Raw genomic sequence first — 26,091 nt, forward strand, 5'->3', positions numbered from 1 at the left:
TTATGGAGAAAGTAAATCATGATCTTCCAATACCAATGTACACAGAATCTTCTAACAAAATACTGAAATGATCATGCGCAAGAGACCAAAGTGGCAGCCTGACGGTGCCGACAGGCGCTTGGAACTTTCCCAAAGTGCAGTTGGCAACAGCTATAGACCTTCTCTTCCACTCGTTCACTCCATCCCAAAACAGCAAAAAAAAAAAAAACAAAACATATATATATATATATATAAATTAATTAAAAACGAGTAAAGAACAGATTAACGAATAAATGAGAGAGAGAGAGAGAGAGAGAGAGAGAGAGAGGGCCATGAATGTAGAATGATGATGAATCTTAGGACATATATAACAACCGATGTACTGCTGAATTTGCTCATTGACAACGCGAGAGTCGGGAGCGGAGCAGCTTCCGTTGCGAATCTTGATTCATTCTTGACCTCCCAGAGACTCTCTCTCATTCCCTTTGCTTTCCTTTTCTTTTCTTGGCAGTGCTTCTGCGTTGAGGAGGCGAGTTTGATTAAAAAGGGAAAAAGAAGAAGAAACAGGGGAGAAATGCAGAGACCGCAAGAACAGCGTTCAAGATCTGTGAAATCGGCCACCACCATCCACGGCTGCGCTCAGTCGGGAGACATCAACGGCCTCCAGAAGCTGCTCAGAGACGACAAGTCTCTCGTCAATGAAAGAAACCCCGTCGTAAGATCTCCCTCTCTGTTGAATCCTGCTCCTGAAACGACGCGTCTCTTGCCTGGATGGGTAGACTATTTTAGGATTTCGCACACGGAAAAAAAAAAGTGCGAACTTTTGAGCTGCTTGCGAATGGATGGATTGTGATTATGCGTTTTCTGCAATTGGGTCGTTTCAATCGTCCAACTTTATTGAAGAGTTTCTGCATTGTTGGGTTTTCCAAAGAGACGTGTAGTTGGGATGTTAGATTCTTGGGTGTGGGAACAACGTTACCATTCAGAAGTTTATGGGCGCTGCGAATTTGAAAAAGAAGGTTGGATTTGGATCCGGTGAATGTTTAAGCGGGCTATTAGTTTTAAGTTTTGCAAGTCATTTTGTGCGGTGACTCTGTTGTTATCTTGATAGACGCTTTTAGTAAGCTTGTTTATGTTTAGAGAAGATAGGTTGCGCAGAAGATGTGGCTGATTTTGTTTGAAATAAAATGGTTCTTAGCTGTTTAAGCTGTGATTATGAGTTTTGATTGTCTCAATGAAACTAGACAGAGGCGAAGTACAAGTGGATCAAGGTGCATTGTGGAACCTTTCAAATATGCGAAGAAATAAGTTGGACCCCGTCTAAATATTTAAGTTTTTGTTAAAATGCATGCTTGTGCTTTCCGACAAAGTGAAGGGCAGGCTTGGATCCTGTTCTCAGTTCCTCACACTTCTATTTCGTAATCTCGTTGAGCATGTAGTTTCCCTCTATCATTCTATCATCGTGCTGTACATGACGGAAAGTGTTGAGGATTATAGAAGAACTGTAATTTGCAATGTAGACTGTAGGTTTAAACTTATGCATTAACTAGTTCCACAGTCTCTGACAAGGACACTGGTATATAAGCTTGAATGTTTCTGAAAATTCTGAAATATGGAATGTGGCTTCTATAGAACCAGATGTAGAATGGTTGGCGAGGAGTGATTTTGGTTTAAAATTAGTTTAGCCTTGACTGTTCATACAGGCGGGCTTGTTGAGTTGTTTATATGCAGAAAACATCGGTAAGCTAGAGAAGATACAAGTGATGTTCACTTGTTTTAGAAGGGAATTTACCTGCTAAATGAAGGATCCATCACTTGCCTTGTCCTCAAAGACATCCTTCAATACTGGCAAATTTACTCAGAATAGCGTCACCTGTTTTCTTGTTTCGTCAGTGGATTTGTAGAATAATCTTACTGTTAAATTTTCAATTTCATAGTCTTTTGATAGGTAAGTAGGAGGGGAAAAGTAGGACTCAAAACCCAATAGCTTTTTTATCTTTGTGTAATTGGGCCACGACTAGGCCAATTCTTTCCCTTTTCTGCTTCGTTCAATTAGGATCGGCGATCACATAGAAGAACATCCGATATATAGTAACATGCTGGTGATATAAGGTCAAGCTCCCTGTGTTCGACCGTGTTTCTGCTTGTTGTATCCTTTTTGATTGGTGAATCATACTAAAGAAAAATAAGGACTTCCTGTTTTATGCAGATGGCTCAGACACCACTCCATGTTTCCGCAGGATACAACAAGTCTGATATAGTTAAATTTTTACTCAACTGGCAAGGACCTGAAAAGGTTGAGATGGAAGCCAAGAACATGGTAAGTTGTATCATGTGCCTATCTTCCTCCTAAATTCAGGAATACTCTCCCTTCCTGTGAAACACTTCTCTAAACGTGTTTATATCTTCTTGATTTACCGATATTGTATAGTTTTACCTCATTATTAATGACTGTTGATGTCACACTCTGCAGTATGGAGAAACTCCTCTGCACATGGCAGCCAAGAATGGATGCACTGATGCTGCGCGGTTACTTCTTGCTCATGGTGCTTTTATTGAAGCCAAAGCAAATGTCCATATTCTAATGACCTTTATTTCTGGTTCATTTCGTAGAATCTGCATAAAAGACCGGGGACGAGCAAAGACTACCACCTGATCAGACTTTCTTGTTTTAATGTTATTGCATGCAGAATGGAATGACACCATTACATCTAGCTGTTTGGTTCTCACTGCATGCTGAGGACTGCTCAACTGTTGAGATTTTGCTCGAGCATAATGCAGACTGCACTGCAGAGGATGATGTATGGCATAGTATTCTTTTTCTTTTTCCTGGACCTATTCAAGCTTATTTGGTTTGGGCACAATTTCTTTTTCGCTGAATGGTTTCTGACATGTCGAGTGTAATACTTAGTCACAATCCAATGACAGGAGAAGATGACTCCTCTAAATCACCTCTCACGGGGTCCAGCAAGTGAGAAGTTGAAGGAGTTATTAAATAGGCATCTTGAAGAGCAGCGACGGAAGAAAGCCCTTCTAGCATGCAGCGAAACAAAAGCAAAAATGGAAGAGCTAGAGAAAGAATTATCTAATATCGTAGGTCTGCATGAGCTCAAGGTGCAATTGCGAAAATGGGCGAAGGGCATGCTTTTGGATGAGAGGCGCCGGGCTCTTGGCCTAAAAGTTGGAGCCAGAAGACCTCCTCACATGGCCTTTCTTGGAAATCCTGGAACAGGTAACAGATGGCTGGTTGCATTATTACTTCTAGAGTGTTACTTGTTTTCTCTATGATTCATACCTATTATCCCTTGGATGAGGTGACAAAGGAACTGAATTATCCCTAGAAGAAAATTTATGTGAGTAAGAGATCAAAGAAAAGTTTTCCTTTTCGCAGTTATAATTCGCCAAAATCTCCTTAATGATCTAATCTTATCACTAATAAGTCAGAGGAGGATGAACCGTTTAATTGTTAAATCCACCGGACGGTGGACTCGTCCATTATTGCCTATTTGCATCTTGTAAGTTGATTTGACACTTGGAACGATGTCACAGGTAAGACAATGGTAGCAAGAATCCTTGGAAAATTGCTTCATATGGTGGGAATTTTAGCCACTGATAAGGTAACAGAAGTACAGCGGACGGATTTGGTAGGGGAATTCGTGGGACATACTGGACCGAAGACCCGGAGAAAGGTGATGCCTTCTCTTCAAGTTCACTTTTGATAGTTCAAAGAGTCAGTAACATAATATTATGGAAGATGAGAGGCATTTCATCAACCCTTTGCTTATGGTACTCTGAATATGCAGATTAAAGAAGCTGAGGGAGGCATTCTCTTTGTGGATGAAGCTTATCGGTTGATACCGATGCAAAAGGCAGATGATAAGGACTACGGATTAGAAGCATTGGAGGAGATAATGTCAGTCATGGACAGCGGGAGCATTGTTGTCATATTCGCCGGATATAGTGAACCGATGAAGCGTGTGATCACTTCTAACGAGGGCTTCTGCAGAAGAGTGACAAAGTTTTTCCATTTCGACGACTTCACCTCGGAAGACCTCGCCAAGATTCTTTTCATCAAGATGAATGAACAAGGAGAAGATAGCTTGTTGTATGGATTTAAGTTACACGCATCATGCAGCGAAGATGCCATAGCAGCGTTGATCCAGACAGAGACGACGGAGAAGCAGCGCCGGGAAATGAACGGAGGTTTAGCTGTAACCATGCTGATAAACGCCAGGGAGAACTTGGATCTTCGGCTCGATTTCGACTGTGTAGACACGGATGAACTAAGAACAATCACCTTGGAGGATCTAGAAGTAGGCCTTCGGCTGGTATCCGAATAAATACGGATCTCGTCGGGTTAGAACAGCTTGTAATATTCTTTCGGCTTTGTGCGATTATGATGATGTGTCACGAGATTGATTGAGTTCGCGTAGAGGATTATTTATCTTGTTAGTAGGAAATGATTCATTTGATTGGTTGTATCATAGGTTTCGGGCTTGATAATGATTCATTGGTGTTTTTTCCAGGACTATGAGTTTCTCATGTAATCAGTTTAAGGTAAAAAACATAACAAGAAAAGGTATGCATCAGACATAAACCACCCCGTTCCATTTGGTCCCAAAATCTATACTGTTATTCTGGTATATGACAAGATGAGCAACCTGCCTTTGCGCCCTTTGCGTGCGAGCAAAATTCAGAATCTTTCCATCGGGGACCCCCAAAAAACAGGGGAGAAAAACAGCCCAAGAAAAAAAAACGATATAAAGAATTATAGCGGAATAACATCAGAAAAAGAGAGGAGGAAATACCAAACGCTGTGGCTAACAAAGATAACCAGAACCAGAGCCAGCAGAGTTGGAGTGGCCTCTCTCTCTCTCTCTCTGTCTCTCTCTCTGCTGTGGAGTGTGGAGAGAATTATGGTGTCCACTTCCCCATCTATAACCTCTTCATCTCCTTCATTTCCTTCGAGCTCGAGCAGTAACTCCTCGCCCACATACGCTTGCATCAGAATCAGACCGTTCAATCACTCAAAGCACCATCTTTTTCGATTTCGGCGAACACCCAGGTTGGCTCTGAAACTGTGCGCTTCAGCTTCGAAGCAGTCGATCGAGGATGGTTCGGCTGACAAGTTCTTGGAGAACAATTCGATAGCCGACTTCATGAGGTTCAAGAGAGGGAGTCGTAAGGGCAATGGAGAGCTGCAGACTGCCGTTGTCAGCTACCGAAAGACGTTCCCTTGGTCTCTTCTCTGGCCTTTTCTTCAGGTGATTTGTGCATACTTTTGAATATTGATTCGTCAAGCAAGGAGTTATTGTTTTAGCTTGTTAATTTTCTGAAATGGGTTTTCTTTTCTGTTCTTTCCCCTCAAATTGTTGCAGGTTGATTTGGTATCAACAATTCATATCGCTGATAAAGAGTATGTATTCTCTTTTTTTTTTTTTGGTAAAGAGTATGTATTCTCTTTTATACCCAGTTTTATCAATTTGGTGTTGCATGGGCTCTGCTGTGTCCTTAAACTTATTTTGGTGTTAAGAGATTGCTTAGAACACTAACTAATCAAATCCGACATTAAAATTCAACTACTATCTATGCTTCTTCCCAACATTACATATAATGTGTCATTCGTTAGAACCAAACTATCTGTCGCTGTAATTTGTATCTCTATGATTTACTGGTTGATGCACCACATTGACACAATCCATTGACGTCTGATTCTGAGCAAGAATGACAAGTGCCTGGGTTCGGTATCTCTTCAACATATTTGGACTAAGATTATGAAACCCTTTTGAAGGTACTTTTCCACCCTCCAGAGAGAACTTGAGCCCTATGATTGTGTGCTTTATGAGATGGTGGCTAGCAGAGAGAGTTTGGAGAACAGAAGAAGCCCTGTAGCCACAAAGAGACTTAAGAGTTCACGTGTACGAGGATTTAACATTTTGGGATGCATCCAACGACAGATGGCGCGGATTCTAATGCTTGATTTCCAGTTGGATTGTCTTGATTATCAAGCTGAGAATTGGTACCACGCGGATCTTGACTTTGAGACCTTCAAGTTACTTCAGGTGTCTTATTACACGACTCTTCTGAATTTTATGCATTTGGCATGGTGATTGACTTGAATGCACGGCGCTTTAGTGGGGCTTAGATCATGCAGATTCTGGTTTAGTTCATTAATTGGAATATGTAGAAGTTATTGGATAGAGCATGCTAATTTTCACATGTGTATGTGAAATAACTTGCACCAGCATGAGCATGCTCTTGGGTTTTCTGTCAAAAGCTTCAGTACCCTTGCATGTTGAACCAGTAATCTGATCTTGAGTTTGCATTTAGACACGCTAATTGACCGACGAAGAAAAAATTATCTAAATTTCTTAAAATTGCTGGTAGGATAGTTACCTCTCCTATAAACGAACAGGAAGTTGTGAAGATGGATATTCTCAAGCTATATGTACTTACGTACTAACCTGCACCTCCAATTAAAGTTAGTTGTGCAAGTTGCATGAACTTAGTTTGGAAACTTTTGCTTTGTTAAATACATGGCTCGAGAATTAATCAGATACATTCACTTTTCAGCTTGAAAAAGGCGAAAGCTTTTTCACCTTCGCGAGAGATATGACCCTTAGATCGACAAAAGCTATGATCCAACCCGCTTCATTTCCCGAAGATCTTGGTCCCTGGAGATCGAAGCTCCTTTGGGCTTCGAGGGTGCTACCGATGCCACTTGTTGGTCTTCTCATCATCGGAAGTGTCTGTGCAGACGTCGGAAGTCAGGCATCAGAATATCCAGAACTAGAAGCTTTGTCGAGACTTGACTTGGGTGCTGCAATGAAGGTTTTCTTGGCAAGGCGGCTGACATCTGAGTGAGTACTTTTGTCAGTTTCTCCTTATATAATAAGTCCGATGACGATGTCTTAGTATCTGCTCTACTAAGATTGAACGAAAAGTGGGTAGATTAGATCCCTCTCTCATTATTAAGAGGCGGATAATAAGAGGGCTGCTGTTGGATTACTCAAAGTTTTAGCTCTCCTTCTGGCATTATTTCCCTAAATTCATGGATTTTAGGAATGATGTGATAATAAACCTAAACAGGACGTGAGTGGATAAGAAGAACCATGCGACGGACTCACTTAGTAGGAGAGACGTATTATATTTGTTACTGCTTCTATGTGAGAGAGAACCTTCGGTGCACTTATAGGATTACATCAGTTAGGTTCGACTGGCTTGCAAAATTAGCGGTACCATTGGATATATGCATCACGATCTCGTTCCCGTTCTGCTTCGACCTTGTAATCAATCCTTTCGTGGTCAATTTCAATTCCATCTTTTCACGTGTGTTTTGGCTATCTTAGGATAGAAATCCATTAGGAGTTCTTTTGCATGACAATGTTGGTTTATTTCGACCTTGTAATCAATCCTTGCGTGGTCAATTTCAATTCCGTCTTTTCATGTGTGTTTCGGCTATCTTAGGATACAAATCCATTAGGAGTTCTTTTGCATGACAAAGTTGGTTCACTTCATTCCTGAACCGAAGTCCATGCAAGCGAGGAAATTGATAAAAAGGTCTGTTCATTTTAAGGTTCACGCAAGTGACGGTAGACGTGGAGGAAAAGTCTGTCATCATCGGCGAGAGAAACAAAGCGGCGATCGAGGCGCTAAGAAGGGCGATCGAAGACGGGCACGGAAGAATCGCAATACTCTACGGGGGTGGTCACATGCCAGACTTGGGGAGGCGGCTGAGAGAAGAATTTGACCTAATTCCAACTCAAGTGCAATGGATAACTGCCTGGTCCATAATGAACCGAGAAATAGAGAACAGCCAGATTCCATTCTTGAAGACCATGGCTGAAGTCTCGGGATGGCCTTTGAACCGGTATCAAACCCTGGCTCTACTGATATTTTCCTCGGTTCTTGCCGTAGATCTGTGGTTCTGGGAGCTGTTCTTTGGCACCACAGTTAGCTGGATTTCAGATGCTGCCACAGAGCTTTCTCAGTACATTGACAGTTTACAGGTAATGTAGATACGAGTACTGGGAATCAATTTGATCAAGCTGAATTGATCAGAATGGCAGGATTTGGCGAATGCCATTTGCCCATGTAAATACATTGCGCTTCTGTGATCGAACACTATTGTTTTTGCAAAGGGCAAACACAGATAAAATTTGATGGGTTTCCAGCCATTTCGGCTCACCTCCGAATTTCTTCGAGTGAATTTGTCATCGTTGCGGCTCCGGTTGTTTTGGCTTCAGTAGCAATGGCTTTAATTTTGTCAGGAATAAGTGCTGCAATCTTGGATAGTTTATGTTTGGGGGAAGTTTCTCCCGTGACGAAATATTTTTCATCGAAGGTCGTTCTTCGATTTTTAATTGAGGAAATGGGTTGTGTGGCGACTTCGGACTGGAAATATTCAGGCAAATAAGGAATCAACAACTTAAATTTCGGCGTACACAAATTGAGCCAGAATTTAATAAAAGACAGTTTCAACAATAAAAACTTCACAGCCAAAGCCTGAAAATGCTAAGTTATTATGCCGGAATTTAGTTGACTATGCAACACTCAGGACAAAGATACTTATCGAAAGCCTGAAAATGCTAAGCTATTATACAGGAATTTAGTTGATTATGCAACACTCAGCCTGAAAATGCTAAGCTATTATACAGGAATTTAGTTGATTATGCAACACTCAGGATAAAAGATACTGATCGACATTTAATCAACGATGAGGATATAGAAACTACAGCTAGAAACATATCAGCATTTAATTGACAATGTGAGTTAGAGATAAAAGTACAAAGTGGGGAAGTAAAGATATTAAGAGATGGTAAATTTTTTTGATTTGGGCGGGAGGCTTTTAGTGGATAGGCCATGATTCTTATAATGGTTGTACCATAACTACAATCGAGGAATTCCCAGCAATTTAGTCCATGTTCTTTTGTTTTGAAAATCTTGTGCCCATGTTCTCATGATGTCATGACGTTGTTCTCAAGGGATTGTTCCTTTGAAGGTGCATGTTAGTTGTCTTAGGATCACCGTCATACCATTCTTTAGTGGCTTTAAATTTGTAATCGCATCTTGATGTGTTCACCTTTCTTTCAATACTTCAACATCTCGTCGATTCTTTCCAATTGATACTCTTATCGATTAATCCTTACCACTCAATATCTTTACCGATTGACCATTCTTCATTGGATATCGACAATAGATTGGTTATAAACTATTGGTTTTTACCGGAATCGATATCGATATTGCCGTTGACAATGAGTCACATGTTACGGTAATATCCGTTACTTTAATCAAGTGCCGACGACTTATTGGTGCAAAGTAGGTTGATACTCTCTGCCATGCTCGTGCGTGTAACCCGCGATTAGTTATCCAACATCAGAGAGGAAGCATCAACGCATGATGTATCGAAAAAGGAGAGCAACGTCTTGAACTGGAACAAGACATTTTACAGGGTACAGACTTCCATGACTATATCTAGGAAAAAGGAGCAAAAACCCGGTCCGAAAATCATGTCCAGACCAGACATGGCTGGCTCCCACCGGTTCAACCGGATAAAAATTCCGGTTTTTCCCTTTCCACGTGTCGGTTCGATTCAAACTTCGTTGCAGTTTTGAAAGTCCCACTCCCATCCGTGAAATCAGCGACTGGAGTTTCAAGATGAGGCCGTGGCTCCCTTTGTCCTTGGAGCTGCCTGGACACCTGAAACGACGACGTCCCCCCCAGTAGTAATAATCAAAGCGAATGACACGGCAGAAGTTGCAGAAGACAAAAAGCCCATACGAAGTACCTCCTCTAAAGTTGCTCTTGAACCGGATGGCAACATATCTCATATACCTCATCCGCCCCGTCCACGTCGTCCTCCTCCGCTTCGCCTTCTCGCTCCAGTTATCTACCGACACATGCCATATCAGCACAGCGCGTCTCGTCTAGTCAGTGTAAAGAGACAAAAGAATTTGGAAGTATAAAAAACAGTTTGTACGAAGTCTCACATTGGCGCATGCGCCGGGAAGGGAAGCCGCAGGAGGCACAGCGGCTCTTCTGGAGGTGGAAGCTCCGGCGGCCGCACTGCACGGACCGGGGTGTGCGTCTTGTTTCTCCTCTTCCCGAAGCTTGCCATCCCCTTCGACTGTGAGAACAAAAGAAATGAAAACCGTGCACGTGTTGGGAGCTAATCCGACATGAATGAACCAAAATGTGAATCGAGAAGAAGGTGGTTTTTACCATTTTCTGGGCGGTTGATGAGGTGCTACAGCGACGCAGCGCCGTGCAAAAGCCCCACAAAGCGAAAGTGATGGGTGAAGTCGATGAAGTGAATGTTGGATTGTATGTGTTGTGTGATTTACGACGGTGGTGGATCGCTCGATTGATCTGGGGTGCTTCCAGAGATCGCCAAGCCTCGCCGCTTTGACTTTCTCTCTCCAACATCATACTTTGTAATTGCATCTTGACATCGAAATGATCATGCCACGTGAAATTGGAATTAAAGCTGCTTTGTTTCACGAAAAATAATTTTAAAAAAAACCATCAAATTTTTCAGTATTTGATTCACAAAAAATAAATTAATCAAGAAAAATATTGTCCACCACTAAAAAGAAAAACCTTCGAACACATTCTCTTATCTTTTCCTCTGTGCACTCCTTCGTGATCTTTTCTTTTTCATTATTTTTTTTCTTTTTTTTTCTTCCTTTGCCGGTAGCTAGCCATCGTGCTGGCAAGATGGAGCTTACCTGTGGCCAGAGCCGACCGGTCGTGGTGGAGGAAGAAGGAAAAAGAAAAAAAAGTAAAATAAAAATTTGAGTTTTTCTTAATTTTCAAAAAAATTATTCACTTTAACGTTGGCCATATTACGTAGGGCGCTCGGCGTTCACATTAACAATTTCCGGCCAACAATGACGAGGAAAATCCTCACCAAACGACGGAATTTTTTTTTTCAGTTCATCTTCGGGTCTCAACCAAATATCGAAAAATATTGTTATTTTTCAGAAAAAAGACTTCCCAAAAAAATAATTTTTGAAAATGAATGGTTTTGAAAATATTTTCCTAAAAATAATCACTTGTATCACTTACAAATATGAATAAACGAAAATTATTTTCATCATACGAAAATATTTAGACGTAAATTGTTTTCAATAATGAAAATATTTCATATTGAATAATTATTCCGAGCAATGGTTTTTAAGAAAATGACCTCTAAATAAATCATTTTTTGCGAAACAAATAGAGTCACGCGAATCATTTAACCCCTAGCAGAATTACTCCATAAGCCATTCGTTGTAGACATATTGAGACGGGATGCCACAATACGACGCAATATGTTGTGATAACAATGCACGTCGGGCTAACAAGTAAAGTTCGTGACTTCACATGTCAAAATCGCATTGCAAATTGATATCGAACTCATGTTATTTTAGGACTTCGTACTAAAATATTTTCATCGTCTATACAAATGTTTAGATACAAATTGTAGCCAGCAATAAAATTATTTTTTATTGACTAATTATTTCAAGCAAAATATATGATGATTTTTCAAAAAATATTTTTTAAATCATTTATTTTTCACGAACACAATTAGAGCATATATCAAAATCAAATCCGGGCAGAAGCTATAATAAGCTATTTTGAGAACGAGTCAATGACGAAACACGCTGCTTCATGTAACTCCTTTCAGTGTGGGCTTAGGGATAAATATAATGAGCTTTGATTTAATGAACTAATCGTACATCGGCTTATGCATGTGTTTTGGTCTAATACCCTAAAAAAAATCTTTAATTTTAATTTTTGTCACTATTCTACCTTTATCTCATAAAAAGCCTCCAAATTTAAATGCAGTCTCAATTTTACCCTAAACTTTTTCTTTGTCTCATAAAAAACCCTAGACTTTAAGTGTAGTCTCAATTCTACCCTAAACTTTTCTTATCTCATAAAAAATTGTCAACTTTTGGTGTAGTAACTACCCTAATATATTTTTATCTCATAAAAAATCTAAACTTTAGGTCTAGTTTGAATTTTACTCTATATTTTTTGTCTCATAAAAGATAATCAACTTTTACTTAAATCCTAAATCTGCCTCAATTAATGCTCCATCAAAATTAGTGATTTTGCGCTCGATTTTCGATCTCTCATGTTTGGGAATGTTCCATTTCTTGAGGTCCGAAGGTCATGCTCGGGACACTCGAATAGCTTGTGTTTGGGAGTTTTTCATTTCTTGGTTGTCCAGGAGAAATTTTGGACGGAGAGTTAATTAAGAAAGATTTGTGGCTCAAGTAACAATTTGTAATTTTTTATGTGACTATAAAAATGTTAGAATAAAATTGGGATTAAACCTAAAGTTATAGATTTTTAATGAGACAAAAAGTATAATTGGGATAAAAGATAAAGTTGGACGTTTTTTTGGATATTAGGCCATGTTTTTTGAGTCCAGGAGTTTGGTGTGTTTACTTCTCGAAAAATTAAATGAGTTAAAAATATTTTCTTAAAAAATATTATTTATATCGCTTACAAAAATAAAATATCCGAACAAAAAATTGTTTTTATTATTTAAAAAATATAAAGATATAAATTATTATTGATAATGAAAACGGTCGTTTGGGAGGGTGCTTATCTAAAATTGCATTTTGCACCAATTTTGTACCAATTACCTAAAAACAAGGACCATAAAAAATTAAAAAGTGGGCAAAGGATTATTGCAATTTGCATATAAAAAAACAAAAAGAAAAAAAACAAGAATGGGGCCCACTGTTTGAGCTGTATTCACGTTCATGATTTCAATGGGTCGGCTTTTTCTTTTTTTTTGGTAAGGTCAATGGGTCGGCTTTTCATGATTCCTTTTCCATGTTTTTTTTCTTGATCAAAATACACTATAAGTGTTAAAATTTATGTACAACATTCACTTTAGTATCAAAATAATCACTTAAGTATCAATTTTTTTTTTAAAAACGCTCACTTCAATACCAACTTTTATTTGAGGGGACGTGGCTTGCCGGAAATCCGGTATGGCTTATTTTTTATTACTATTTTAGGCGATGTGGCTCGCCAGAGTTGGCATTGAAGTGAACGTTTTTAAAAAAATTTGATACTTAAATAATCGTTTTCAAAGTTTTGGCATTAAAATTAGCATTGTACACAAGTGTTGCCACTTTTAGTGTACTTAAGCCTTTTTTTCTTTTTTTTTTTACCCTTCCTTTTTTGTTCTTGGTCTTACAATTAATTAGCGAGTGCTCTCTACTAATGTTTTTAAATGTTTTCTAGAAAAAAGAAATAGTCAATTGTTTAAAGCATGACATAGTACCCTAAGAAACATCCAACTTTAGCTCTTGCCTCAATTTTACTTTCATCTCATAATATTTTTTTTAATTTTAGGTCAAGTTCAAATTTTACCCTAAACTTTTTTTTGTCCCACAAAAATATCTCAACCTTGGGTCATATCCCAATTTTATCCTAAATTTTTATTCTCTTATGAAGAACTTTCAATTTTATCGTCCAGTCCTAATTTTACCCTAATTTTTTTTTTCAATCTCATAAAAAGTCACAAACTTCTACTTGAGTCACAAATATATCCTCATTAACCATTCATGCAAAATTTCTTTGGGACAACCGATAAATGGAAAGCTCCAAAGCACAAGCTCTCCAGGTACAAGAGATGAAACATTTCAATGCACGAGAGGTCGTCTGAGCGCAAAATTACTAAGGTAATTTTGACGAAGGGTTAATGGAGGCAGATTTTGGACTCAAGTAAAAGTGAGTAATCTTTTATGAGAAAAAATTAAAATAAAATTTAAACTGGGCCTAAAGCTAGGTTTTTTCTACGAGACAAAAAAACAAAAAAAAGAAGGATAGAATTGGTACCTAACCTAAAGTTGAGGATTTCTTACGAGACAAAAAAAAAATTATGATTAAATTAAAACTGGACCTAAAATTGAGATTTTTTTTTATGAGACCCACAAAAAAAAAAAAAATTAGGATAGAATTGAGACAATACCTAAAGTTAGAGATTTTTTATGGGATAAAAGACAGAATTGGAACAAGAGTTAAAGTGGTAGATTTTTTAGGGTATTAGACCATGAACAGCGGAGGAGAAAATCTGTGGCCCTTTGTTTGGATTCGCTATTTTCAAGCAAATTTTTTTCAAAGCTTGAAAAGAAAAAAGAAAGTAATCTTAGGTGTTAAATAATTATGATGAAATTATACATAAATCTACTAGACAATCATTGTATAGTTTGGATATTCTGTGAGTTTGACATTAAATAAGAAATAAAACGCGTGATTCGCAAGATTTGAAAATGCCAAATGGTCCAGACTAATTTGGGCTGTGATGGCCCAAGAGTTTCTGTTTCATTTTTTTGCTTTTCAAATGGTCCAAAAGCTTTGATCACTGGAGATTCTGAACATGCACAGTATAAAATACAATAAAAGGCTGGCAAAAGCGAGTTTCGAACATGCCGAAGATTCTTCCCAAATAAAAGAAAGGGTGTACAGAGATGGCATTAGAAAAGTTTCGGGAATGAAAAGTTAAAGGTGATTACCTTTATTTTTCTAAGTCAAACAAAAAATTGGATGCTCAAGGCTCAGGTAACGTAATCGAATTTCATATCTAACAACATTAATGAGCTTGTAGAATTTTTTCAATTTGAGCATAAGGGGGACTCGCTAATGCCTAATGCAAAATACTTTTGATCGGAAAATTACTAAAAAATTGCTAAACCTATAGCAATTGTGCCAATTCAATCATAAACTTTTTTTTTTTTTGCCAATTGAATTCTAAATCTTTTACAATTGTGCCAATACAATTCACTTTTTCGGTCGACGCTGATATTTTTTCTATATTTTTTCCTTTTTTTTTTCTCTTTTTAAATCTCTACCCTACCTACTACATTATGGTTGGCGAGGGCTTCGCAGCCCCCGACCCTAGGCGAGGCCGGTCGGGGGCTGCAAAGCCCTCCACAAGACAAGAGGTAAGGAAGAGAGAAGAAAGAGAAAAAAAATAAGGAAAAAATATTATAATATTATTAACAGTTGGCCACATTAGCACCAGCCAACAAAGTGAACTGAATTGGCACAATGACAAAAGATATAGTACTCAACTGAAAAAAAAAATTAGGACCGAATTGACACAATTTTAATAGATTTGAAACTTTTTTGGTAATTCTCCCTACTTTTAATGCTTCTTCTCTTTTTCTGTTAACATGACATATACTACAGACACATCTTTTGTGATTGGGATATGTGCGATTAAATTCGTAAAATTATTTATAAAAATATGTTCAAATGCTGAAAATTATTAGTCTTGCAATCAAGTCTCAAAACTTGATCAAAAAGCAGTCCCATTTTAGTGATTGAATATGGTGACGTATCATTTTTAAACACTACAAAAACACACGGATTTAGCTACGAAAAATTTGCGACGGAAAAAATTCATCGCTAATTTCCGACGAAAATAGCGACAAAATGAAGATTCGTTGCTATTTGCGACGAAACATTCGTCCCTAATTAGTGACGAAAAAAAATTCGTTGCTAATTTGCAACGAAAATGCCCACGAAAAAGATTTCGTCGCTAATTTCCATCGAAAATGGCCATAACAAAAATTCGTCACAAATTAGCAACGAAAACGGCCATGAAAAGATTATTCGTCGCTATATCCTTTGCGACAACAGTAGGCTTTGTTGCCAATTAGCAACGAAAAGGCCACGTTTCGTGGCTAATTAGCGACGAATGTCTTTTTTCGTCGCAAATCCTTTTCTTAGAAGTTAGTGACGAAAATCAATGTCAATGTTCGTCACTAATTAGCAACGAACTTTTATTTTCATCGCAAAATTAGAACTATGAATAAAAATAACAAAGAAAATATTAAAATTAGCGACGAATAATTATTTTCGTCGCTAATGTAGCGAGGAAATGTATTATTCGTCATTGATATGACAAAAATAAAAATAAAAAGAAAATATTCAATTTAGCGACGAATTACCATTTTCGTCGCTACGGTAGCGGCGAAATTTTTTTTGTGTCGCTAATACGATAAAAATAAAAATAAAAATAAAAAATAATTAGCCACGAGCAATGTTGTTCGTCGCTCATTAGCGATGAAAACCATATTTCCTTGCAAATTTGTTGCTATCATTTCGCGACGAAAACCTATTTCGTCACCAATTAGCGACGAATCACGTTTTCATCGCAAATTCTCTTCTTAAAACTTAGCGACGAAAATCAACGTTCGTCGCTAAGTAGCGACGAACGTTGATTTCGTTACAAAATTATCACTATGAATAAAAATAAGAAAGAAAATATTAAAATTAGCGACGAATCACATTTTTTGTCGCTAATTTTATAGAAATATAAAGAAAAAATAAAATATTCAATTTAGCGATGAATTATCTTTGTCGTCGCTAATTTAGCGACAAAATTTGTTTTTTATCGCTAATATGCTATAAATAAAAATAAAAGTAAAAAATAAAATATTAAAATTAGCGATGAATTAGATTTTTCATAGCTAATTTAGTGACGAACAATTTTGTATGTCGCAAAATTAGCACTATGAATAAAAATAAAAAAAGAAAATATTTCAATTTAGCGACGAACTAATTTTTTCGTCACTAATTTAGTGAGAAACCACGTTTTTCGTCACTAATATGATATAAATAAAAATAACAAAGAAAATATTAATATTAGTGACGAATTTATTTTTGCGTCGCTGATTTAGCAACAAACTAGTTTTTTGGTCACTAAATTAGAGACGAATTATTTTTTTCGTCTCTAATTTAGTAACGAAAAGTATTTTTTTGTCACTAATTTAATTTAGCCCGTCGTTCATCAACAACTCCGACACCAAAAACAAAGCCCTGCACGGATTGCCAGCGTGTCACCACCATTGAAACACCACCATCTGATCTGCCACTCTTATAAATGCTCCTGTCACCGTCGCTTTCGCACATCTCCACTCAACGAGAAACCCAGAAAGCTTCATTGTGGTCGTTTTCAGATTGCTCCATCTTCGGAACCAGGAATGGAGGCCAAGGGCGCTGGAGGAAGGAGGAGAGAGAGGAAGAAGGCGGTTTCCAAGTCCATCAAAGCCGGCCTCTAGTTCCCCATCGGCCGCATCGCCTGTTTACTCAAGAAGGGCCGCTATGCCCAGCGCAACCGCACCGGAGCTCTGATATACCTCGCCGTCGTCCTCGAGTACTTGGTCGCCAAGGTAATTTTGCCGATTTTAGTGTTCGACGGAGTTGCATCCTGGCATTTTCTCGTTTGGCTTCCGAGAAAGTCGTATATGCGATATGGAGTTTTGCTGACAATGTTCATCCGTGGATGCAGAGCCAATAAATGTTCGGCAAAAGCAAGGTGCTCTGCAAGAACTTCACGATCTTATTACCTCAAAGAGATCCCGAGCATGGCAAAATACCTCGATAGGATTATGTTTAAGTACATTGAGCTATGTGTTGATATGCGGAGGGGGAGATTTGTCAAGGATGGTCTGATTCAGTATAGCATTGTATGTCAACAAGTGAATGTCACCTCTATGGAGGAGCTACCGTAATACGAGGAACTAATTATGTGTAGATTTCATAAAGAAAAATATTTATGTCATTCTTGTGAAAAATGTAGATGAATGTATCTCATTTTCATATTATTATAAAATTTTGATATTATTAAGTGCTTAATCAATATTAAATATAAATTGTAGAATTAATTTTTTAATTAAATTTAAGATTGAAAAGTAAAAGAAATGATTTTATCATATAAAAAAAAAATTCGTCGCTAAATTCGTCCCTAAACAATATTCATCAGAGAGTTCATCACTAAAGAATTAATAAAAATTCGTCGCTAATTTTGTCGCTAAATTATTTTAAATTTCATCACTAAATACTTTTCGTGGCTATTTTCGTTGCAAATGTCAATGCTAAACTTTCAAATTCGTAATTGGCAATGACTTTTGCCGCGAATTCTGGCAAATTAGCGTCGAATTTATTTTCGTCCCTAAAGCGACGAATTTTGCCACGAATATGTTCGTGGCAAATTAGCGACAAATAATATTTTCGTGGCCAAATTTGATTCGTCTCTAATTAGCAATGGAAAAAATTCGTCGGAAAGTTCGTCCAAAAGTAAATCAAATTTAGCGATGAAATTTTGATTTTGTCGCTAATTTTGCCATGAAAAATTCGGCAAAATTCATCGTTAATTGGGTTTTGCGACGAATTTTGCCGCGAAAAAAATTCTTGGCTAATCTGGCGTCGCAAAATTTAGCGACGAAACATTGCGTTTTCATCACTAAATTTACCGACGAACAGAAAATTCGTCACTAAATTCGTCGCTAAATTCAACGACGAAATTTATTTTCATGGTAAAGTTTGTGGCTAATTAGCGACGAGTAAGTTTCGTCGCTAATTTGCCATGGAGGGTAATTCCCCGCAAAATTCGTGGCTAATTAGCGTCGAAACTAATTTGTCGCTAATTAGCCACGGATAAGTATTCGTCGCAAAATTCGTTGCTAATTAGCGACGAACTTTAGTTTTTCGTCGCTAAATTTTGCGACGCCGGATTAGCGACAAATATTTTTCCCTCGCTAAGTTTCATCACAAATTAGTTTAGCGACGAATTTTGGTCAATTTTTTGTGGCAAAATCCGTGGTTAAATCCTTATTTTTTTGTAGTGAAATATCTTTAGAACAGTGACCCCTCTCGGATTGATTGAAAATGGTAACGACACCTTCTCCAAACAGGGCCATCAACCCGTTGGCTCTCACTGGCCACAGTCGTCTAGACGATGGCTTGAAAGCCCTTACTCAGTGGCGGCACCACCGAAGCACAAGGGTTGGCCAGCGCTCACTCTATAGCCGGTGAGGATTGCCAGTGGACGTGGGCTCTATTATCAGATACATTGATGAGTATATACTCGATGAAATGTTTAAGTTGGTTTTAGTTTGAAGCTGCGTCGTTCGAGTTCATCCAACTTTTGGCGTGAGTAGACTTAGACCCCTGACGAACACAATTTTAACTTTTCATTGTCAGCACTTAATAACAAGTCTATAAAACTAGTTATGTCGTAATCGTATAAAAATATCCTGCATTTTTCTAGGTTTTCTTGTAAATTAGTCTAGCTTAGAGAGAGGCGTGTGCAGACCGTAATCCTCTCTCTTTCCTGAACTGGAACCTGCTTTTTACAAAAAGCATAGGGACAGCCGGACAGGCAAACATCACGCTCCATAGTATGATATAGGCACATGGCGCTTTCAAATCTTGTTCTTCTTTTTGACGTTTTCATCATTTTGATTCAGTAAAAGTACATGGAAAATTTATTAATCGTTTGATGGTCGCTAAGGGCGCGCATGATAACACTTCAGAAGCTGAATTTCTGCTTCAGAAGTGCTTATGAAGCTGAAATCCGTTTGGTAAAGACACTTCAAAAGTGCTTCTGAAACCGAAATCCGTTTGGTAAAAATATTGACTTATGGTAGGAATTTCTACTTCTGAAAGAGATTTCTACTTCTGGTTGGATTTTTGGCCAACTTTGAGAAGCTAAAAATTTTAGCTTCTCGCCTTCAGAAATCACTTCTTCGACTCCGCCGACCAATGCCCGCCCGTTGGTCCCCGCCGCGCCGCCCGCCGCCGCCGCCCGCCGCCGGCCGCCGCCCCGCCGCCGCCGCCGGTCGCCGCCGGCCGCCGCCCGCCGCCGCCGGTCGCCGCCCGCCGCCGCCGGTCGCCGCCCGCCGCCGCCGGTCGCCGCCCGCCGCCGCCGGTCGCCGCCCGCCGCCGCCCGCCGCCGCCGGTCGCCGCCCGCCGCCGCCCGCCGCCGCCGGTCGCCGCCCGCCGCCGCCGCCCGCCGCCGCCGGTCGCCGCCCGCCGCCGCCGGTCGCCGCCCGCCACCGCCGATCGCCGCCCGCCGGTATTTTATTAAAAGTAAAAATTTTAGAAGTAGAAATTTTATCAAACGTCTTTTTTTATGATAAATCAACTTTTGATGGAGAAGTTGAAAAATCAACTTCTCCTTTTGATGGAAAAGTTGAAAAATCAACTTCTGCTTCTGATGGTGTTTCAGAAGCAGAAGTGTTACCATGCGCGCCCTAAGCAAACGATTTCCGGGCCGGCAAGAGACCGCCGTTATCGTCTCTTTGCTCGAGTGAATCTTCCGAGTTTACAGCAAAAGTTCTCTGCTAAGGTTCTCTAACATCACGTGCTGCTTCTTTTTCCGACTCTGGATCTGTATTCGCCAACGATTCACGTGCATCGGAATCTTGTCTCTTCACGAGAGAAAGATGATTCGAGATCAAAGAAAAAATGTTTCGTCTCGTCGTTTCGCTTCATTTTCACGTGTAAATGCTCCGGGAGGACGCTCGTTAAGAAGACCCCGATTGAAGATTAGGGTTCGGGTTGGAAAAACGTTTCTGATGCCTGCCGATATCTGCATGTACTACTGCCCACTTGAGCTGTTTTCAATTCGCAGATACCATTACCTTTAATAAAAATGACTTAAGGAGCAACGGGACAAAATAATTATTGCGTAAGGATAACTTTCCAGGTCATATTAGTTTTGATTTGGAATATTCCTCGGATTACCTTCTGGTTTTGAAACGATCTTCTTATTCCTGAGACCTCGCTGGTTCTTTAAGCCCGGAAAGATCTCATTTTTCCACCCCCTCATGCAAGAACCAGACAAGAGACTCCATGACCCTTTGATCCCGAAATCGGAGTCTTGCTGGCATGACCGGAAAGATGAGGGAAAACAAGAGACGTTGCTCAAGGAACGACCAGCCAAAGTCAGGTTCCAGGAAAATGAGCCCGGGAGCGATTCTGCCGCTCACAGAAGTGGCCGGTTCAACGGATACGCTCTTGCCGGGGCCATCTTGGCCTCCACCAACTCCGTCCTATTGGGATACGGTGAGTCCTGAAAGGTCCCACGTTGGACTTTTCTTGATTTGCATCTGCCCGGTGCCCTTTTTACTGGATTTGTGAAGTTGGGTTGGTCATTGAATTTGTTTTGTTTCGATGCGAATCCATTGAATGTGTTTTGCTGATTTGGTTTCTGCAGATATTGGGGTGATGAGTGGCGCAGCGATGTTCATCAAAGAGGACCTCAAGATCACATCAACACAAGTTGAGATCTTGGTTGGCTCCCTCAACGTGGTGTCGCTGTTCGGGTCTCTGGCCTCAGGCCGGACCTCTGATTGGATCGGCCGCCGGTGGACCATTGTCCTCACGGCCAGCACGTTCTTCATCGGCGCGCTTCTGATGGGCCTCGCCCCGTCGTTCTCGTTCCTCATGGCTGGGAGGGTGGTCGCTGGGGTCGGCGTTGGGTTCTCCCTCATGATCGCTCCAGTCTATGTGGCTGAGCTCTCGCCGGCGATGACCCGAGGCTTCCTGTCTTCGCTCCCCGAGGTCTTCATCAACATGGGCATCCTCCTCGGTTACATATCCAACTACGCCTTGTCAGGCCTCCCGCCTGATGTAAATTGGAGGCTCATGCTGGGCCTGGCCGCTCTGCCGGCTGTCGCGATCGGGTTGGGCGTGATGGCGATGCCGGAGTCACCCAGGTGGCTAGTCCTGGAAGGGAGGCTGGAAGAGGCGAGGCAAGTCCTGATCAGGACATCAGAGACTGAGGAAGAGGCAGAATTGAGGCTCGGCGAGATGGTCAATGCCGCTTCCCTCAATCCTGGCCCCGCACATTGGAACGGGCAGGGCGTATGGAGGGAGCTCCTGTGGCGCCCGTCCCGGCCCATCAGGAGAATACTCGTCGCTGCAATCGGGGTCAACTTCTTCATGCAGGCATCCGGGAACGATGCTGTCGTGTATTATAGCCCGGAGGTGTTCCGAGACGCTGGAATCAGCAACCGGCAGCAGCTCATGGGGGTCACGGTGATCATGGGATTTGCGAAGACGTTCTTCGTGTTTGTATCAGCCCTTTTCCTGGACCGGTTCGGGCGGAGGCCCCTCCTGCTGCTGGGCTCCGCCGGGATGGCGATGTCCTTGGCCGGGCTGGGCATGGGCTCTGCATTCCTCAGGAGCTCGGGAAGCAAGCCCCCATGGGCCATCGCGCTGTGCGTGGTGGCCCTCTGCGCCGACGTCTCGTTCTTTTCGATCGGGCTTGGGCCCATCACGTGGGTCTACTCGTCCGAGGTGTTCCCGACGAGGTTGCGGGCCCAGGGCACAAGCCTGGCCATCGCGGTGAACCGGCTGGTGAGCGGGGCGGTGGCGATGTCGTTCCTGAGCATCTCCAGAGAGATAACGTTTGGGGGGATGTTTCTTGTGCTCGCCGGGGTAATGGGGTTTGCGACCGTGTTCTTCTATTTCTTCTTGCCCGAGACGAAAGGCAAGAGCTTAGAAGAGATTGGGGCTTTGTTTGAGGATAGAGATTGATGAATAGACAGACGAAAGAGCAAGCCAATGAATAGTGTAGATATGTCATCAATTTGTATGATTTTGTGCCAGTGATTGAATTGTCTTGTACGCAGAAACTCATTTTCTAATGTAGTGGTAATAAGATCAAGCTCATGCTTTCCATTAATGGTGCTATATTTCTACGGTTTTGAAATATTTAAAAATAACGAGTTTGATAAAAGTTATGAAAAGCTATTATTCTTAAAACAATTTTTTACCGTCATCAATTCGTAATGGTTTTAGTAACATTTGATTATTTCTTCCTGAACCCTTCATTCTATTATAACAACTTTATAACGATCATCAATTTAATAAATACCAATTGAGTTGTAACGGACTTGTAATGGCTTTATCTTTTATTTGCTTATAAAACTAAACTTCAAACCAGTCCTAAATGATACGACAAATTAAAAAGAGAATTTTCGTTTCCTTCACACATCTTTCTTTTCTTTTCTTTTCTTTTTTTCCAGTCATACACATAACGTTGTTCCCGTTCTATCTATTATTCTGTGCGAAATAAAGAAGAAAATCTATTTTATCTTGAAAGGATAGCCACTAAAGTCTATTGCACCGAGTTTCGTACTTCGAGGGGGCAGAATTTTCCTTAAAACAGTACTTGTACATCTCAAATAATTGATCTTATTTTCTGTCTTTTCTAATAGATTGGTAACTATTCTTATTTTCGTATTATCTTATGTATTTCCAACATTTTTTCCTTGGCTTAATACCCCCCAAAATCCTAACTTTAGCATCTGTCTCAATTATATCTAAAAAAATTTTTGTCTCATAAAAAGCCCACAACTTTGACTTTTGTCTCAATTCTACAGGCCTAATCCAAAAAAATAAAAATAAATAAAATTTAGCATATGTCCCAATTATATCCAAAAAAATGTAGTCTCGTAAAAAAATCATCAATTTTCACTTTGGTTCAATTCTACCATTGTCGGCCTTCCGTTCATAATCATTGTTAGTTAATCCTACGTGGCTCGAATATTCTCGCCGAATGTACCAATGAATCTTCAAAATTCGAAAACAACACGTTGCGGGGACGACGAGATTTGAGATCGGCCGTCCAAATAATTAGATCTCCACCGTAGCCGTTCTTTGGGTTTGTTAAGTGCTGAGGGGAATCCAAAAGGCATCGTCTTGAGTGGCCTTGTATCTCTTGGCAATGTGCAGGGGAAGTAGACAATAGAAAAGAAGTTGAAGGGTTTTTCATGTCAGCTTTTGTAAGGTGTAATTCATTAATGATGCGAAAATGCTATATAAGATTAACTAACGGTAATTATGAGTGGAAGGCTAACGGTGGTAGAATTGAGATAAAAGTAAAAGGTGGAGATTTTTATAAGATAATTTTTTTTAGATATAACTGGGACAAGTGCCAAAGTTATTTTTTTTTTTTTTTTGTATTAGATCGGTAAAATTAGGAGAAAAGTAAAAGTTGTGAGTTTTTTACGAGGAAAAAAAGTTTGGGATAAAGGCTAAAGTTGGTTTTTTTTTTTTTTGGGTATTAGGCCGTTTTTCCAAAGGCTTTTCAATATGTATCTTTGGACTGACAAAGTGGGCCTTGGCCCTCCTCGTCCCTTTCTCACGAGCTCTTCTTGTATGTTCTCAACCGGGCTTTTGAAAATTCAAAAGCTGGAATATACAGCTCGTTTCCCTCGAGCGGAGCTCGTTCGATCGATTACCGCAAAACTTGCTGCAAAATCCCGACTCCATTCTTTTTGTCCTCGTGCATTCTTCCAGACGCTTGAAGACGAGCAGAGCCGAATTCCAATGATCTAACGCCGCTCCTGTCTGAACGCAAGTCAACGCGCGGAAAACATTCAAGCATTTCCACACTAAACATTTATATATTGTGGGCAAAAACCATGACTTTAGCTGGTTGGGAAAAGAACAGTAGAGGCCCCGAGATTTTCAGAGCCATGGAAAGTCGGAATCACTAACCCGATGAGCCGTCGAGAGGAAGTGTGCAAAAGCTAAAAGATGAAAAGGGTTTCTAGACTGTGTCTACGGCTCCATTGCGTGTGCTCGGATCGAAAAAAGAGACGGGGTCAAGAAACCTATGCGAAGAAGGAGGAGGAGGCGGAGGAGATGGGGGTTGAACATTTGACATGGATCCCCTTGTCGTGAAGCCGGAAATTCAACTTGGAAAGCTGAGGAAGTCTTGTCTGATGTGGTTGGGAGCATCTGACTGACATTTCTGAAAGCTCCAGAGAAGGAGATGTGGTTTTCCCCTCATTTCGTCCATTCTTTTGTTGTTGGAAGCTTTCTTCCACTTTGAGATTCTCTCCTCCACGCACGTACGCAAGAGGGAGAGGGAGAGGGAGAGAGGCAGGCGTCGAGGCTTGCTTATGCACTTTCAACGTTCAAATAGTTAACTATCTCAAAGAAACCCGTTTTGTCACGGTAATGAAATATTCTGAAATAATTGCCAAAAAGTCCTAAACATGCTGTATCACAACAAATTCAGTTCGGAACTTTTCAATTGTGTCAATTTAGTCTTAAACTCTTTAAAAAGTGTCAATGTAATCATTCCGGCTAATTTTGATCAAAAATCGTTGGCGTACACAATTCTTACAATTTTTTAAAAAAGTTTTGATTTCTTTGATTCTTTCTTTTCTTTTTCCTTTTTCCTTATTTCCTTTTGCTGTTCACCGGGCCTTGCCGATGACCGGCCCCGTGACAAGCGGAGGGAAAAGAAAACAAAGATAGGGAAAAGAAGAAGAAGAAATTCAGAATATTTAAGAAAGAATTGCAAAACTGTTTACATCAATGGCGGTCGTGCCATATTGGCCAGCCGGCTTTCACCTTAGCAATTTCCAGTCAAAATTGACTGGAATGACTACATTGACAAACCGTAATAATGTTTAGAACTAATTAGTACAATTAAAAAGTTTATGATTGAAATGATCATCATACAATAGGTTTATGAAATTTTAAGCGATTTTCTCAAATATTTGAGTAGGATCCAATTTTTTACTTATCGGCCTATGCATGAATGTCTTGATCAACTTTCCTTTAACAATGAATAAGAGACTCAACTGTGCAAACCATCATACGAGTTTCGAAAATTCAAGGACTTTGATGCCATAACAGTTTTTTGGCGATTGCGAGAAAAACAATATCTTGTGAGCTATAAATTCTTGAAAGAGTGTATCCCACAATAATTTTTAAATACTTATTATATGTTTTTTGTGGCTCACAACATACTGTCAATTTCACAATAGATAAAAAAAAAATGCCACATAAGCATATTTCTTCTATTTAATCCCATTTGCGCCTAAAAACATGGATTTTCCTCATTAACTTAAGCTTAATCACAGTATACGTACATATTAGGCGTGTTTTGATAAAAGTTGGGACGCGGAACTTCTACAGTACGTAAGTACTTCCTTTATCTTATTCCGGAAGATCATACACCTATCTAGCATCTACACAGTACATGTCCTTTAATCATACACCTGACCTGCCAAATAACACCAAACTCTAATTCCACCGAATCCTCTCTCTTCTCTCTGTCACACACAGATTTCGTGTTCTCAGGAAGCGCGTCGACCTTTCTAACCCCCATGTCGATGAGCTATCTAGCTCGAGAGATCGAGACAGAGACAGAGAGAGGGGACAGCAATTGATGGAGACCGTGGCAAGAGGGGGCAGCGATGGTGGCTAGGAGAAGGTGGCGTGATCATCGGGGGTGGTGGATCGACAGAAACATGGCCCGGGAGGAGATGGAGAAGAGAATGGGAA

The 26,091-nt window shown here is 40.1% G+C and overlaps 3 protein-coding genes and 1 pseudogene across 4 annotated transcripts; 3 read left to right on the plus strand and 1 right to left on the minus strand.

Moving 5' to 3' along the window:
• The first annotated feature begins 293 nt into the window (after positions 1 to 293).
• LOC115740637 (protein CbxX, chromosomal) lies at positions 294 to 4,587 on the plus strand. 2 transcript variants are annotated; one of them, XM_030674162.2, is made up of 7 exons: positions 294 to 694; positions 2,189 to 2,299; positions 2,453 to 2,551; positions 2,670 to 2,780; positions 2,908 to 3,211; positions 3,529 to 3,668; positions 3,783 to 4,587. In XM_030674162.2, the coding sequence occupies exons 1-7, from the start codon at positions 323 to 325 to the stop codon at positions 4,317 to 4,319; spliced, it is 1,674 nt and encodes a 557-aa protein (XP_030530022.2). In that variant the 5' UTR covers positions 294 to 322; the 3' UTR covers positions 4,320 to 4,587. The 2 variants fall into 2 exon arrangements, with proteins under 2 accessions (XP_030530022.2, XP_048133329.1); XM_048277372.1 differs by lacking the exon at positions 294 to 694 and adding an exon at positions 718 to 1,981.
• A 192-nt stretch (positions 4,588 to 4,779) lies between these two features.
• On the plus strand, positions 4,780 to 8,156 carry LOC115740693. The gene is made up of 5 exons (XM_030674253.2): positions 4,780 to 5,243; positions 5,358 to 5,395; positions 5,771 to 6,041; positions 6,553 to 6,839; positions 7,556 to 8,156. Exons 1-5 carry the CDS (start codon positions 4,896 to 4,898, stop codon positions 7,995 to 7,997), a joined length of 1,386 nt encoding a protein of 461 aa, XP_030530113.1. The 5' UTR covers positions 4,780 to 4,895; the 3' UTR covers positions 7,998 to 8,156.
• A 1,475-nt stretch (positions 8,157 to 9,631) lies between these two features.
• On the minus strand, positions 9,632 to 10,404 carry LOC115740583 (annotated as a pseudogene).
• A 9,965-nt stretch (positions 10,405 to 20,369) lies between these two features.
• Positions 20,370 to 22,418, plus strand: LOC115740692 (polyol transporter 5-like). The gene is made up of 2 exons (XM_048277638.1): positions 20,370 to 20,844; positions 20,996 to 22,418. The coding sequence occupies exons 1-2, from the start codon at positions 20,607 to 20,609 to the stop codon at positions 22,318 to 22,320; spliced, it is 1,563 nt and encodes a 520-aa protein (XP_048133595.1). The 5' UTR covers positions 20,370 to 20,606; the 3' UTR covers positions 22,321 to 22,418.
• The last annotated feature ends 3,673 nt before the right edge of the window (positions 22,419 to 26,091 follow it).

The sequence above is a fragment of the Rhodamnia argentea genome, chromosome 4 (assembly GCF_020921035.1).
Source record: "Rhodamnia argentea isolate NSW1041297 chromosome 4, ASM2092103v1, whole genome shotgun sequence".
Taxonomy (NCBI): domain Eukaryota; kingdom Viridiplantae; phylum Streptophyta; class Magnoliopsida; order Myrtales; family Myrtaceae; genus Rhodamnia; species Rhodamnia argentea.

What these genes read in the sequence shown, in the direction of transcription:
- LOC115740637 (XM_030674162.2), top strand. Translation starts at nt 323, where the DNA reads ATGATGATGAATCTTAGGACATATATAACAACCGATGTACTGCTGAAT. An exon ending in TCAATGAAAGAAACCCCGTC is followed by an intron (nt 695 to 2,188) that starts GTAAGATCTCCC and finishes TGTTTTATGCAG; the next exon opens with ATGGCTCAGACACCACTCCA. An exon ending in TCTTGGAAATCCTGGAACAG is followed by an intron (nt 3,212 to 3,528) that starts GTAACAGATGGC and finishes ACGATGTCACAG; the next exon opens with GTAAGACAATGGTAGCAAGA.
- LOC115740693 (XM_030674253.2), top strand. Translation starts at nt 4,896, where the DNA reads ATGGTGTCCACTTCCCCATCTATAACCTCTTCATCTCCTTCATTTCCT. An exon ending in ATTCATATCGCTGATAAAGA is followed by an intron (nt 5,396 to 5,770) that starts GTATGTATTCTC and finishes ACCCTTTTGAAG; the next exon opens with GTACTTTTCCACCCTCCAGA. An exon ending in AGACCTTCAAGTTACTTCAG is followed by an intron (nt 6,042 to 6,552) that starts GTGTCTTATTAC and finishes TTCACTTTTCAG; the next exon opens with CTTGAAAAAGGCGAAAGCTT.
- LOC115740692 (XM_048277638.1), top strand. Translation starts at nt 20,607, where the DNA reads ATGCAAGAACCAGACAAGAGACTCCATGACCCTTTGATCCCGAAATCG. An exon ending in CTCCGTCCTATTGGGATACG is followed by an intron (nt 20,845 to 20,995) that starts GTGAGTCCTGAA and finishes TGGTTTCTGCAG; the next exon opens with ATATTGGGGTGATGAGTGGC.